This window comes from Urocampus carinirostris, chromosome 5, assembly GCF_059441175.1.
Source record: "Urocampus carinirostris isolate Australia breed hairy pipefish chromosome 5, RoL_Ucar_1.0, whole genome shotgun sequence".
Lineage (NCBI taxonomy): Eukaryota > Metazoa > Chordata > Actinopteri > Syngnathiformes > Syngnathidae > Urocampus > Urocampus carinirostris.
Genome location: NC_142353.1, coordinates 37882058 through 37898700, shown reverse-complemented (window position 1 = coordinate 37898700; position 16643 = coordinate 37882058). Strand labels below are relative to the sequence as shown.

Sequence of the window (16643 nt, the reverse complement as noted above, 5' to 3'; positions counted from 1 at the left end):
CTTAACTTAATACCCCTAAAGGTTGGGTTGGCCTAGGGTCGAGCAATCATGTTGAAGTCACACCCCCCGCCTCCCACCTTCTAAACACCACGCACACTCCGTATTCTCCCTCTTGCATCCGGACGATGATCGCGCTCAACACCAGCTCTCACTCTTAGGTCCCCCTCCCCACCACCACCTTCGGGTAGCACCTTTGGGGAAGCACGGGGTTCCATTAGTTTCATTGGAAGCCCAAGACTCCATGCAGCCCGAACCTGAAAGCAGAAGGTCAGGATCTTCTGGTCCACCATCCTTTTCAACAAACTCTTTAAACAATGTAACTTAGGGTTCCCGTGAGGTAAACAAAGAAAATATTTCACAATGGACTGTTTTGGTGCAGGGGCAGGATAAGCGGTGCAGATAAATGATGGATGGATGCTATGAACACAATTCCTGATCATCTAAATGAGTGTTAAACCAAATTTATGGATCAATGATTTCATTATTGCGACCGCATTTCTCTTGTCAGTAATGTCCCTTATATGGTTGTGTGTGATTCAATCCTCGTTTATAATGTAAATGTAGTTTGACAGTATCCAACACAGGGGTTGGGCTCTGCTCACCCAAAGAAAAATGGATTTAGTGTGAGGGCAGTATGAAAAGACAAAAGAACAAAATAAAAAAGAAAAGGAAAATAAAGCAAATAAAAATCCAGCGGGAGTCAGACTGCCAACAAACATTTTCAAGCGCTTCGCCTGTAAAGTAGGCTTAAACTTATTTGCTCAAAAGTGTGTATTTCTAATCAGATTGTATCCATTTTCTTTGTTTAAAAATGTTGGTACCGTCCCAGGGAGAGGGGCAGCGGGAGTTTCTTTTTTTCCTGTTTCTTTGTCCAACCCGTTGTGACTTCAATAAAGTACGGCGCAGTGGGGGAAGGGTCCCAGAAAGAGCGCGACCGTCGAGACGAAAGCAACTTTCCGTCGAGACGAAAGCAATCTTCCTCCAGCTGCAGTTGAAAATTCAAAGTCTTTGCCTGAATTTCCTCCTACGATTAGTCACACTTTTATTAGCTCTCCCACATGTAAATGGTCACTTTAGACCACAGGTGTCAAAGAGGCGGCCCGCGGGCCAGATCAGGCCCGCTAAGGGATTGAATCCGGCCCGCGAGACAACACTCAGAGAAGCGCAAGAGAGAAACAAGCTGCAGGTTGAAATGTCAACTTGATGTTGCCAAAGCCAGGTGCTTCTCACAAAGACACTGTACTTCTTTCTCTCTCTCTTTTCCACCCCTTTTCTTCCACTCTTTGTCTCTTTCACTCTGTTTCGCTCTTTTTCTCTTCATTTGTTGATCTTTGTTTATTTCTCTCTTTGTCTTCTTTTGCTCTAACTTTCTTTTTTCCTTTTCTCTTTTCTCTTTCTCTCTTCCTACCCTTCGCACTTTCTTTTCTCTTTTCTCTCCCTCTGTCTTTCTATTTCTTTCTTCCTCTCCCTTTCTTTTCCACCTCTCTCTCGGTCTCTCCCTCTCTCTCACCTTTTCCCTCCCTCTTTCTCTTATTTCTTTATCTCTCTTTTTCTTTCTCTTTAATCTACTAGTCCGGCCCCCGACAGATTGTTTGTTCTATCGTGTGGCCCCCGAGTTAAAATGAGTTTGACACCCCTGCTTTAGACCCAACATCACCCAACCCAAATTCAAGCTTTTTCCTGACCTTGAAAACACAGGATTGAATTTCAAGCATTTTCAAGGATTTCAAGCATCAGTACAAATCCTGGTTAACACTTGGAATATAAAATGAAAAAAACAAACAGGTTAATAATAGGGCCAGAAAAAAAAGATCAATGCAATGAAATAAAAAAATGCATCCTATTTGCATCAATCTCAAGTTAATAAAAATGCAAAACATCAGAATAAAAACTCATCAAAGCACATTCTGGTCTTTATTGAAGCTTTTTACAAGTACCATACATACATGAATGCATCATTGCAATTACCGTTGCTTGAAAAACTTAACCTTGTTTTAATTTGGGGCTCCAGTAAACAAAACTAGAGAGACGCCATCCTGCAACTTGGAAGATCGCCACAAGAATAAGTGCGTTCACACGTTCCGTTTTTCTTTTTAAGGAAGGAAAAACAAAAGCAACTTTTACAGTCCCTCTCTTCAACCGTAATTATATGATCAAGAACCGCATATTGCATCGAATACTGAGCGCGACTTGGAAAATTCCGGACGCGAAACCGAAAAATCCAAAGGTCTTTTCCGGAGCCGTTTCGGGGGGGATCGTTACCGCGCTTTGGTCCGCCCCTCGTGGTTGCGCGTGGCGGCCTCCATGCGTTGGTACCACGGCTTGACTTTGGTGTTCTCCGTCATGTCGTCGAAAGCCTGCAGGCCCTCCATCACCCGCAATACGCCGTACACGGCCTGCCGCACACCAACAAACTAAAGTCAGATTGATACTTTTATTCCTTTGTTCCTGTAACCCAGGGGTGTCAAACTCGATTGCACAGGGCCCAAACTCAAACAACACCTTTGGGTGTGGGCTAAAACTTGATGCTTCCCTTTTTTTTTTTTTTTTTTTTACATAAATATGAATTAATAACAGAGAGGTATATTATTCCAGAATGATCAAACTTAGAGAGATAAGAGAGATAAGAGAGAGAGAGAGATAAGAAAGAGAGACAGAGATAGAGAGAGAGATAAGAGATGAGAGAGCTAAGAGAGAGAGATATAAGAGAGATAAGAGAGAGAGAGAGATATAAGATATATAAGAGAGAGAGAGATATATAAGATATATAAGAGAGAGAGAGATATGAGATAAGAGAGAGATAAGGGAGAGAGAGAGATAAGACAGATATAAGAGAGAGAGGGATATATAAGAGAGAGAGATAAGAGAGAAGAGAGAGATATGTATAAGAGAGGGAGAGAGATATATGAGATAAGAGAGAGAGATAAGAGAGAGAGAGAGAGAGAGAGAGATATATAAGAGAGAGAGAGAGATAGATATAAGAGAGCGAGAGAGATATAAGAGAGAGAGAGAGAGAGATAAGAGAGAGAGAGAGATAGAGAGATAAGACAGATATAAGAGAGAGAGGGATATATAAGAGAGAGAGATGAGAGAGAGAAGAGAGAGATATGTATAAGAGAGGGAGAGAGATATATGAGATAAGAGAGAGAGATATAAGAGAGAGAGAGCGAGAGAGAGAGAGATAAGAGAGAGAGAGAAATAGATAAGAGAGCGAGACATAGATGAGAAAGCGATAAGAGAGAGAGAGATAAGAGAGATAAGAGAGGGATAAGAGAGAGAGAGGGATAAGAGAGATAAGAGAGAGAGAGATAAGACACAGAGAGAGAGAGAGAGAGAGAGAAGACAGAGAGAGATAAGATATATATAAGAGAGAGAGAGATATATAAAAGAGAGATAGAGAGATAGATATATATAAGAGAGAGAGATAAAAGAGAGAGAGATAAAAGAAATTCATGCACTTTTTAATTCCCGAAAACACAACATTAAATTCAAGCATTTTCAAGGATTTCAAGGACCCAAACAAACCCTGTTTTTTCTTCTTTTTTATAATGTCTTTCTATGATCTCTAATATTTTGTTGTTCTGTTTCCATAGCTAATATGTTTTGGTATTTCATTTCTAGTTGCCTTTTTAATCATTTTGTGTATTTTCACTCGTCTCATTTCAGGCCTTTTTTTATATTCTCACCAAGTCGGCCAGGTTGGGCTGATCCCCGCCCATGAACTTCCTCTTCTTGCCGATGGCCGCCACCCAATTGTTGACGGCCTTGTACAGGTCCTGACGCACGTCGTCCTGAAGGTTGTGCCTGCAATTACGGTAAAACCATTCGTCACTACGAAAAACTAAAGGGGCGTAGCAGCAAGCAAGAGACACAACCGGCAGTGAAACGTGGATTGATGCACTAATTGAAATTATTTCAATACATTTTGCTCTTATTTTGTACAAATCATCCCATTTTGGGGATTTATACTACCATAAATTCCAGACTATAAGCCGCTACTTTTTTTCCTAACTTTCAACCCTGCGGCTTATTCAGTGATGCGGCCAATTTATGTCATTTTTCTAACGGCTGCTAGCGGCGCTCGAGTGTTGCTGCCATTAACTGCCCTGTCAAAGCTATATTATTATTCTTAAAGCTTTGAAAACTCTCTCGGTGTACCGTCTTTCTTTGTAAATATGTGTAACCCATGTATAATATGTATTTGCAACTGTATATTTTTGGAATGTATCTATTTGTATTTATTTTAGACACTTATTCTGATATGTTTTACACGGGTGAACAAAAAATTAGGGGCGGAACAAACGCAGGGTGCCGGGTTTAAGTGGGGACCGCTAAAGGTGAGGGACAGACAAGGAAAGAAGAGGGGGTAAAAGTTGGTTAAAGAAAAATGATATATTTTTCCCACCCTTACCTTTGGAAATATACACGTTTTTCCTTGGATTACTTTCAACGGGACCCGGACTCTGCAAGTCTGCATCAAACCTTAAGTACCGGTATCATTTTCCGTTCATTTTTCCGGCTGTGATTTTTGGACTGTGGACTTTAATGAAGGACATTTAGTTTCAATCGTTTGTGTTACATGTTTAAATGTGGGCGCATGCGGCTTATATACAGGTGCGGCTTGTGTATGTACAAAATCGGTTTTCCTCTTAAAATGTGGTGGGTGCGGCTTATAATCAGATGCGCTCTATAGTCCGGAATTTACGGTAATAGAAAGAGATTTGAGTTTTGGGGGATTAGAAAAGAAAATTTTATTCATTTTTGAGTACGTATTTGACCACTAGATGTCACCGTTTTGTCTACTGCAACCGAAAATGAGTGCTCAAAGCACAAGGATGAATACAAATGATGGAGACTTAAAGAGGCCAAACTGCACTACTTGACTTCTCTTTTTTTTTTTCAAGGGTGCCCAAAACCAGCAAGATGGAAGACAATTATGCAAGCTCCCTTTAGGTGGGGCTCATGTTATGTCAAATAAATGGTAATTTCTCGACCAATGAGTATTAAAAAAATGCATGTTTATATGATACTTCGTGCATTTTTGCTTATAATTAAAATGAATAGTTTAATGAAGTTTATTTACCACTAAGCAGTAAATATACACGCGGTTCCTTTAAAGCAGTAATGTCAAACTCAGTTTGGCTCTGGGGCTTGATCTAGACTTTCTGTTCGGAGGCGGGCCAGATCCCTAAAGCAATGTCAACTCCAAATTTGAGGCCTTGTTTTTCAGTATTATGTTTTCTTCATTCAGCCTACAATAATGAAATGAAATGAAATGATCTGCATTTCTATAGCGCTTTTCAAGTCAATGACTTCCCAAAGCGCTTTACAATGTGCTTCACATTTCCCAATAGCGGCCGTGCAGCCATGTAAGGCGCTAACCTGCTTATTGGGGGTCTTAGGGGTTCAGTGTCTTACCCAAGGACACTTCGGCATGTAACACGGACAAGCCGGGATTCGAACTGGGATCCCTTGATCCCAAGACGAGCGCTCTACCTCCTGAGCTACTGCCGCCCCTGCTCTACATATTATAAATCGCAGATATTTTTTGAAACACAACACATTCATTTACAAACAATGGGTAAAAAACATTTTCATGTTTGGCATTAAATGTGTTACCAAGTTTATTCAAAGAGTTGAGCGAATGCAGTTTTACACCTGAACCAACTCAACACGCTATACAAACTCAACACTGCCCTATAACGGCCGGAAAGAGCATTCGGTTTGACTTATTTTAAACAGTCATAGCTTTTGAAAGTTATGACTTGAAGACTTTATTTATGACATACTTAGAAATGTATAACCGGCCTGATTAAAGCATTTAAAGGGCTGGATCCGACCCACGGACCATATGTTTGAAATGCCTGCTTTAAAGCTCAACGACCGATTTTGGTGGTTGTTTCCTCCAACATGAACCAATTTCTCAGGTTGTTTTTTAACTACACAATTTACTTTTACGATGCTTCGTTTTAAGGTGTCCTTAAAAGGTTGAAAAGTAGAATATTTTCTTCATTAGGTATGTGTTAACGATGCTCAACTGAGTTCAAAGAGCCTTTATAATTTGTTCCCACGTCGCCTATCTGCTTTTATCTTACTTTTATGAGAGCACATTTTTTGTTTTGTACAAGACAACAGCATTTGACTGTTATTTTTTTTAAGCAAAACTACTCAATGTTTCCATAGTGCAGTGGTTAGCACATTCGCCTATCACAAAAAAGGTCCCTGGTTCGAGACCGGGTAGAAACATATGTTGGCTTGAAGAGGGATGGGCACCACCAGGCTGTACTTGCCAAAGACATACCACAGGAAATGGTGCCCCTATGACCCAAGTGGTTAAGGGATACAACCAACCAATGGATCTGTCCATGCTTTGTTTATTATAAGATTGGGTAATTTTGAGCCAACTGTTTTTGGAGCGTGGTATTTGGCTAAACAGATGAATTAATTAATTGAAATGAAAAAAAAGACACATATGAACCAAATATTATTCCTCATGAAGTACAAGCATAATATTTGGATGTACAGACGCTCCCCTACCCAGAAAAAATCCGGCTTCTACTTCCTAGTTCGTGTTGAAACATTCTATACTGTATCTCCAGCGAAGAACTTTGACATTTTAATTGTTTAATATCTTGTGCATCTACTTAATATGGTTGGTGTAAAGTATAAAGAGGAGGCAGGCTGTTTCTTTTGACATTAAAGTGGAATAAGAAAGCTTGATGCGGTTGAGAAAATGGTCGGAACGCTTTTTTTCGGTCACATTTTACCACGGAGGAGGACTTCTTGAAGCGCATCTTCCAAAAGTAAGTTAAACTTAACTTTATAGAGAATATTATTTTATGAAATGTTGATTTTTTTTTTTTTTACTACAAAACAATACAGGTTACTTATATAAACCTTAAACATACAAAATATAACACTGAAGCAACGTACAAACAAATACAACTTACAAACGATCGTCCGGAACCTATCTCGTTCGTAAGTAGGGCAGTGTCTGTATTTTTCTATAAGTATTTGCTTAACTTCAAAAACTAAAATGTAAATTATCTGAATTAATATAGCGCTTTTCAAGTCAAGTCAAGACTTCCCAAAGCGCTTTACCGTGTGCTTCACATTTCCCAATAGCGGCCTTGTATTGCAGCCATGTAAGACGCTAACCTGCTTATTGGGGGTATTAGGGGTTCAGTGTCTTACCCAAGGACACTTCGACATGTAACACTGAGGAGCCGGGAATCGAACCTGCGATCTCTTGATCCCAAGACGTGTCAAAATTGTTTTTATTGCAATGTCTGAAAAACCATTTTAGTTATTGTGATGATGTGCCACATCCTAAATAAAACCGAGCAACAGATTTCCTTGCTGATATGAAGTGAATTTTAGACATAAAATTGTCAGCAGTCTATAAAATTCAAAAGGAGAGATTCACTCACCGGCTCTTCAGTCGCTTGGAGATGACGAACATGGCGGCGGCGCCGACATACTTGGCGAACACTCCCTCTACAGGGCCAAACTTGCCTTCGCGCACGATGTAATCGAAGGATGCCAGGGCCTCGCCGGTGCTGCGGTACACGTTGGGAGAGATCAGGTGCACCAGCCAATCATCGGCCCACTTGCGCCACTTCATCTCTTCCCTGGAAACAAAGTCCCGCCAGATTACATGCAGCTTCAATCAAAAAGTAAGCACACTGAACTCATCGAAAAAAAGATTATTATGGTTGGTATTTTTTGAGTTATTTATTTGTATGTACCCTGTGCTTATTTGGTGGGGTATTTTAATTTCATTTTTGTACAAATCTGCAGTGTGTCCAATAAAATATGTATTTTTCATTTTACTTTTTTTTTCTCGTTTGTTTTTTTTAATCCTGCACGTAAATTTCACTTAGCGAGCGTGTAGCTAGCGTGTTTTTGAATAAGTATCTTTCCCATCCTGGGGAAGACGACTTTGATGACGTCAGATATAAGGAGGAAGATGAGGACGCTTTACCGTGGTTTCTACAAGTACGATATGTTTTTTTTAACAGAGCCGTTTACTGTGTCGCGAGCGTGTTTCTAGTAGCGTTTTCCTACCCTTCACAGGCACGGTTTGGGATGAAAGTTATAATATTATAATTAAAGCTTTGAAAACTCTCTCAGTGTACTGTCTTTCTTTGTAAATATGTGTAATTGATGTATAATATGTATTTGCACCTGTATATTTTTGTAATGTATTTATTTGAGACACTTATTCTGATATGTTTTGCGAACTAAAAAAAGAGGGGCGGAGCAAACGTGGGCTGACCGTAAGTGGGGTAAAGGGGAGTGAGACCTGTTGTCGTGGCAGACAATAGTAGATATATATTTTTCCCACCCTTACCTTTGGAAATATAGACTTTTTTACCTTGGATTAGTTTCAACGGGTACCCGGACTCTGCAGGTCTGCATCAAACGTACCGGTATCATTTTCTGTTCATTTTGCCTGCTGTGGTTTTTGGACTGTGTACTTTTTATTCAGTTACAATCGCGGGACTCAAAGTCGGGTTTGGGCTAAATTTGTGATTGTGTTACATGTTTTGATGTGGGCGCATGCGGCTTATAAACAGGGGTGGCTTGTGTAAGTACAAAATCGTTTTTCCTCTTAAAATGTGGTGGGTGCGGCTTATAATCAGGTGCGCTCTATAGTCTGGAATTTATGGTAATTGTTCAAATTGTTTTAGACTAATCGACTGTTAAAATCTGATTTAGTTGCAGCCCCAACCGACAGCCCTCCCTTCAATAAATAATGTTTGCATAACTATGCAGCTTGACTTACTTCTGCATGCCTTTGTCGGGGTAGATGGCAGAAGTTTCTTCCTGGCTGAGCATGAGCCAATACTTGTTGTTGTACTCCGTCACCTCCTTGCCGCCGTCGTTCACAGACTTCATCTCGGGATAACAGCGCAAAATGTCAGACATGTTGGAACCCCTGGAGATGGCAGCCGCAGGTAAAAAGGTGACCAACTCCACATGAAGCACATCTGAGATCGTTTAGCTTACTTGCTGATTAAATGGGTCTTGAGTGAGCTGATGATGACAGAAGAGTCATTCAGTTGCTGCGGAAAACAAGAAGAGAGAACATTATCCGCAAATGAGAACCGCAAAACGTGATTCTGTGGGGCTGTACCAAGTCCTCGTCCACCATGAGGATGGGAACCTTCCGGTAGGCCGACCATTTGATCTCCCGCCGCATGACTGGGTTGACCTCCACCACTTGGTAGTCCAGGCCATGGTAGTCAAGGAAGGCTCGCACTTTGCTGCAGAACGGACATGTTTGGTACTGGTACAGAGTCAGAGATGGCGACGGGGGATTTTCAGAAGAGGGCACCTGACACAACACAAGCAAGGGCGCCTGATAAGGTTAAGCTTTAGTAGATACTTAAAAAAGAGAGAAGACATCAATAAATCTTGAACTTGCAAGGGGGGCTGGGAGAGAAGCCCCAAGTTAAAAAGTTCAACCAGTTTTAAAAGCAGTCGCCTGAGCACTCTTTTGATTACCGTAAATTCCGGACTATAAGCCGCTACTTTTTTCCCAAATGTTCAGCCCTGCGGCTTATTCAGTGAAGCGGCTAATTTATGGAATTTTTCTAACGGCCGCTGGGCCGCAGGAATTTAAACGGTAAGATTAAGACCAATTGAATATGTGCGCCAAGAAAGACTGCAATCTCTAAGTTTTAGCACATATTTTTTGTGAAGTCAAGGTACGTTCCGATACTGAGGAAAATGCCCTTGATGGCGATAGTTATAAGACATAAGTTCAATACGATTTATCGTTTTTTTTTTGGTTTGAACAAATTTATTGACACTAAAAACAGAAAACAATCCTTCTCGAAAATCAAACATATTCACAATTTCATTATATAACATCTTTGTTAGTGTCGTGAATTTCACATTTACGCGGTGCCTTTATTTAGCAGGTATGTTCGATACATTGCGAGCGTGATACTACTAGCGTGTTGGTACCTTTCAAAGGCACGGTTTGGAATGAAAGTTATATTATTATTATTAAAGCTTTGAAAACTCTCTCGGTGTACCGTCTTTCTTCGTAAATATGTGTAACCATGTATAACATGTATTTGCAACTGTATATTTTTGTAATGTATTTATTTTAGAGATTTATTCTGTTATGTGTTCTACGGACGAATCAAAAATAAGGGGCAGAGAAAACGCGGCCTGATGGGAAATGTGGTAAAGCTGAGTTACTGATTGATCTGTCTGTTGTCGCAGCGGACAATAGTGGATATAAATTTTCCCACCCTTGACTTTGGAAATATACATTTTGTTTCCTTGGATTACTTTCAACGGGACCCCGACTTTAGAAGTCTGCATCATAACCCAATTACAGGTATCGATTGCTATTTGTGATGTCAACTGTGGTAATGGATTTGTATACTAACTATAAAGTTGCATCTGTGGAACTTACAGTATGGCCCAGGTTAAGCATCTGGCTATGTTGCTAGTTTGACTGCAGGCGCCTGCAGCTTACACATGGGTGCAGCTTGTATAAGAACAAAAGTGCCAAATTACTCAAAAAGTGGTGGTTGCGGCTTATAGTCAGGTGCGCTCTATCGTCTGAATTTTACGGTACATTTCCCAGCTTACAAAAGCATGCACTCTAAAGTAGTGATGTGCTCCCCGGCTTGAATCCCTGAAGCGTTTGTAGAGTATATTAAACAACTGGTTCATGAACCACAACTCTAGGTGTGTGTGTGTGTGTTGGTGACGTAAGCGCTGACGTTTAAAATCCCGCGAAGCAGATGTACAACGTGACAGGTTCGAAAAACAATTCGCTAGCTTTGAGTGTGGTTCGAAATAGAACTGTCAGGGAAACGCTCCCAGAGTTGAAAGTTCCCTTTAGTACTGGGAATCACAGAAATATGGACTTCCAATTGTTGATAAATTTGCTATGCACCCCTGCTACATGTTTTATAGGGACCAGGTGAAAATCTCAGCAAGAAAACAAAGCGGCTGAATCCAAAAACTTTGGAAAAAATATTGTTTTTCAAATAACAAACTATTATCCCTTTATTTTACCTCCTTATTTCACCTCTTCACTTGTTGCATAAGCACAAAGTCAAGTCAAGTTTATTTGTATGGTTTTTAATTACAAGGAGTCTCAAAGAACTACACAGACCAAGGACTATAGCAAACTACAGACTATTATAACACCATCCCCTGATCTAAAACCTACACGAGGGCAAGGAAAAGCCAAAAACCTACGTGTATTTTAAGCCTAGATTTAAACAGTTCATAGAAAAATTGTTACACTCTTACTCTGTTACTCTCTAAATACACTCTCCAAATATATATTTTTGGTATTCAAGGCGTATTTTACACAGGCATTTTTTTCTGTGCACATGATGGCATAGTCAAGGCAACGAATCCCATAGAACAGTGTTTTTCAACCAGTGTGCCGGGGCACACTATTGTGCCGTGAGACCTTGTCTAGTGTGCCGCTGGAATTTGCCCGATTTTATCTTTCCAAAAAATCAGGGCATTATTCAGTATTTTTGTTATCTTCAGACGAGGAACTGTAATAGTCATCCATATAGTAGGTGGCAGTAGATTTTTAAATACTTTTTATATACTAATTATCTGCTCATGAGGTAGCACAGTACATTTAATAACTTTGTTTAACAAAGGGGTTTAGGATTGCACTGTAAAAAAATAAACATATATAAAGCACATCATAATTTTTTTATCTTAAGTATTATTTTCTTCTTTTATATACCAATTATCTGCTTATGAGGTAGTACAGAGAACTATTTGACATAACTTTATTTTCAAACATTTTCGACAGACGGTGTACCTCAGAACTTTTTTTTTTTAAATAAAAGTGTACCTTGGTTCTAAAAGGGTTGACAAACACTGCCCTAGAAGTCCATACGTGTGTATGTAGCTTTTAAATAAATGGCTTTACTGCTTTATGGAGCTTCATTTTGCCATCATTACTAAAAAAGGTGTGGATATCAAAGAACATCGACACGATTGGCTGATTGTGACAATGATGTCCAGTCATTTTTATTTGTATAGCCCTTAATCACAAAGAGTCTCAAAGGGCTTCACAGGTTATTACACAGACTATTTTTTAAGACTATTATTACCGTATTTTCCGCACTATAAGGCGCAACTAAAAGCCTTTATTTTTTTCAAAAGCTGACCATGCGCCTTATAATACAGTGCACCTTATTTATGGATCAATATTAAGTCACAGTCTTGCAACTAATGCAGCAGCCGCCGACTAGATTTCCCCCCGAACGCCAAGTAGTCCGCGGTGTATGCTGGGATTTATTTACCGGCGTTTCATTGGCTAGCCAATGTGTCAATCATCATTTGAATCGATCACTATTGGCTAAAGTTATTCGGAGGTAAAGGGGGCGGATCCTTTTTATTATTTACAGGCTGGCATAGGCTAAAGCTGCAAAACAAAGCCTGCAATTGGCCGAAAAAGATGAATGTGAATAGCACCTTGGGTTGACAGCATAGAGAAAACAGTATTTTACTATTCTGTACTGTATTTGAAAATATTTTACTCTCCTGGATTTACTACACTCACGGATATAAGAGGACCATGGTTGCACATTATTATTGAACACAACGACTTAGGTGAGCTACTCCGGCTATATATTTTCCCTGTATCTTGATTCAGACTGAACTGGATGTTTCTGTGATAAGCGGTGCAGATAATGGATGGAATGGAGTGTCTATTTTTAAATTAAACTCAATTCCAAGTGTTTATTGTCATATGCACAGTAAAGTTGTGAGCGAAAAAGAAAATAGAAACTAAGGAATAGTTGGCATTTCTTGAATCCCAAGACTTTAACCTTCCGGATGATATTTGGAACGATGCATTTGAGTGACATCGTACGGACACCGCATCCGCACGTGTCTACGACACGTATTTGCTTCTTTGCAAGAATTGGGAAAGTTAAGGGGGTAATAAGTTTGAGTGAACTATCTGACTGTTTTGACGACGTTCCCATTGTAGCGCCCTATAACCCAGTGCACCTTATAGTGCGGAAAATACGGTACACCATCCCCTGATCTAATAGACAAAACAACACTGTCCAATAATAGACAAAATAACAAACTGAAATGCAAGGGAATCTCCTTTGCAGCTGTCTAGCATTACAATTTTGAATAAAATAAACTAATACAATTTGTTCTGTACGACTTCCAAAGTAAAAAAAAAAAATCTGGATGCAGCCCCCTCCCCCCAATGATGCATGACATCCTAACGCTTTCCTTGCCCAGGAACAAAGCATCTCACCTGGGCAAGCTGTCGCTGCTGGCCCCGGTAGAACTTAAGAGTCTGGTAGATCCCCACTCCGCCTCCGAGGAGAAAGGCACAGCTCAACGCCCGGCTTCCACCTCCGCTCCGTGGGGACCACGGCAGCCCAGAACGGGACCCTGGGCTGCCACCGCCATAGTAGGACCTCCGGGATACGTTGGAGACGGCGTTCCCCGAAAAGAAAGCGCCGTTGCCCGGTCGGCGTAGCGCAGGGCTGTCCAGAATCGTCCACCCGACCTTAACAAGCGATCTGGCGCAGGTCGCCGCCATGTTGGGTTTACGTAAAGCCCCAGAATGCCTTGCGAGGAGGTTTTATGTTTATGCTTTTCTACGCGTTTGGGAGAACAGCGCCTCCTTGTGGCGTTACGCGTAAGTTTAGGCTGTTTTTCACCTATACCAGGGTACGGCAACCGAAAATGTTAAAAGAGCCATATTGGACCAAAACAAAAGTGTACTGTATTGCAATCCCACAAAAAACGGAGTCATTTTATTTCCAAGCTCCCAATTTAGAAATAATTGGTTAAAAAACAAAACAAAACAAAAAACACCATGTCAGTTGTTTACATTGGGTTGGCAACTCAAAATATTTTAAAAAGCCACATTAGAACAAAAAAAAAACTGTTTTTGGAGCACCACCCCCCAAAAAATACAAGCTTCATAAGGAAGGCAACACACTAATATATATATATTAAATATATTATATATTTCTTTTCGGGGAGCTTGGAAATAAAAATTTTACTCAATTTTATGTAGGATTGCAATACACTTTTGTTTCCGTCCAATATGGCTCTTTTAAGATTTTCGGTTGCCGGACCCAGCACGGTGGGGCAGTGGTTAGCGCTTGTGCGGCACAGTTCATGTCATGGGAACCTCCTGCGTGGGTTCAAATCCAGCTCCAGACTTCCTGTGTGGAGTTTGTATGTTCTCCCCGTGCTTGCGTGGGTTTCCTCCGGGCACTCCGGTTTCCTCCTACATTCCAAAAACATGCATTTCGGGTGAATTGGCCGGTTCAAATTGACCCTAGGTGTGAATGAGCGAGTGAGTTATCTGTCCCCGTGTGCCCTGCGATTGGCTGGGAACCTGTTCAGGGTGTCCCCTGCCCACTGCCCGATAATTGCTGGGATGGGCTCAAGCACCCCCGCGACCCTACTGAGGATAAGCAGTGCAGCTAATGAGATGATATATATATATATATATATATATATATATATATATATATATATATATATATATATATATATATATATATGTTGTCATTGTTGTCCTCCTACAGAACCCATATAATTTTCCATTATCAAACATTTTTGAAAAACGACCAAGGGGCATCTAGGGAGCACCAAAGAGCCACATACAGCTCCAGAGCTATACAGTACAGAACTGTATATTTTTTTCCATTTCTGTAGCTGATTACATGAATGTTTATTCAAGAAACACTTTAAATGGTGGCAAGAGACTTATAGTACGAATTGGGAGTATACATCTTCCCCATAAAATGTAAAAAAATGCTGTTATTGAACATTCCACAAACCCAAATAAAACAAAAATGTTAACCTTTCAATCATTATTTATCTCACTTATTTCTGTGCAAAATACATTTAATTGAGTGAATAGGGTGGTACACTAATATATTCCCTAATACAAGTAGACATATGATCAATATGCAAGATGATTCACTACGTTCATCTATTTTTTTCTGAAGAATGGCAAGTATTCATTTCATCATTATTTCCTTTTTGCTTGACTTCTCATTTTATTTTGTGATTAAGGGCTGTACAAATAAATATGTCTTGATAATTTCCTGTGTTGTTTCACCCATTTTCATCCACCTTTGTTTTTTTCCGCTGTATTCAACCCATCAATTCACATATCCACTCAAAGCACACATTAAAAAACAAACAAAAATCAACAAAAATACAACTCATTAAAGGGACAGTGTGTATCATATCACCATGAGATGTCGCTGTATTGTGTAGGGCAACTGAAAACAAGTGAAAGCACAAGGAAGAATACAAACTAGGGAGACCGAAAGTAACCAAAAGCTAAACTTTTTTCCTTTCATTTTTCACCAGCCTTGCACCAGTTTTTTTTTTTTACCAGAGTTTCGTTCTTTTTTGTCCTCGACCACGTCCTGGCTTTTGACTCACTTCCGACCTGACCACGTTTTTGCTCTCCTGATCGATTTTTCCGTTCCCGACACCGCCATCGTTTGCCACGGAAGTCCCACTTCCGCGTTCGGAGCGGCCTGCTTCCCACGCCCAGCGATCACCGGACCTTCTTTCCTTTAATTAAACTTGTGTGAAACGTAACGCAATTGCGTCCTGTTTCCGTTCTGGTCCAGACAAAGACATCCATTATATGCACCGCTTATCCTCAGTAGGGTCCCAGCCACCTTCGGGCAGTGGGGAGGGGACACCCTTAACTGGTTGCCAGCCAGTCGCAGGGCACACAGAGACAGACAATTCACTCGCTCATTCACACCTAGGGACAATTTGGACTGGCCAATTAACCTGACATGCATGTTTTTGGGACGTGGGAGGAAACCGGAGTGCCCGGAGGAAACTCACGCAAGCACGGGGAGAACATGCAAACTCTGCACAGGAAGGTTGGTAGCTGGATTTGAACCCATGACCTCAGAACTGTGCCGCACACGCGCTAACCACTGCCCCGCCGTGCTGCCGTATGCATGTATATTTATTAATAAATAGGAAAATTGGATCCGTCTCCAAGATGGGCCCTTCGCCACATTTTTGAAGCGACACCAAATCGTTGCCCATGGAATGAGTTATACTAGTAGGTATGCAAATGATCAAGTAATAGTGGGGCCCAAATTCTAACTTTGCTAGGGGCCCCATGAAGGCTTGGGCTGGCCCTGACCACAGCAATACTAAGTAACTCCCACAAACATTAGTCACCATTTAAAAACAAGAAAAAAAATATATATATATAGATATAGTAATCCTCAAGGCAAACCACAATGTCAACACGTATGACGCTGAATTTCCATTTCAATAAAATAACAAATGCATCTATTGGAAAGGCGTGGAAGCATGTTTAAAAGAAAAACACACCTATACAATATTAAACTGTTATCTCAGTTAAGAAAATACGTATTCACAACCAGGTTTGGGTAGGGTTACTTTAACTTGATTACTTTCAATTACTTTTGGATGACTCCAATACCAAATATGCTAATAAAAGACAAAAGAAACTAAATATGAATAAAATTACTCAATTTTGTGCAGGCTTGGGGAGGAACGGAACACATGGAACGGCAAAAATGATGTTGGCAAGCTGTTTGGATTGATTTTCATTTTGTTTCTGTCGCATTTTATGTTAGTTT

The 16643-nt window shown here is 40.4% G+C and overlaps 1 protein-coding gene across 1 annotated transcript; it reads right to left on the bottom strand.

The window, feature by feature from the left end:
* Positions 1–1900: 1900 nt before the first annotated feature.
* ptges2 (prostaglandin E synthase 2) lies at positions 1901–13610 on the bottom strand. Its single transcript, XM_088335197.1, has 7 exons — positions 13283–13610; positions 9140–9340; positions 9013–9068; positions 8789–8941; positions 7431–7631; positions 3687–3804; positions 1901–2396 (listed from the first exon to the last, which is right to left on the bottom strand). The coding sequence occupies exons 1-7, from the start codon at positions 13571–13573 to the stop codon at positions 2259–2261; spliced, it is 1158 nt and encodes a 385-aa protein (XP_088191323.1). The 5' UTR covers positions 13574–13610; the 3' UTR covers positions 1901–2258.
* Between the last annotated feature and the right edge of the window lie 3033 nt (positions 13611–16643).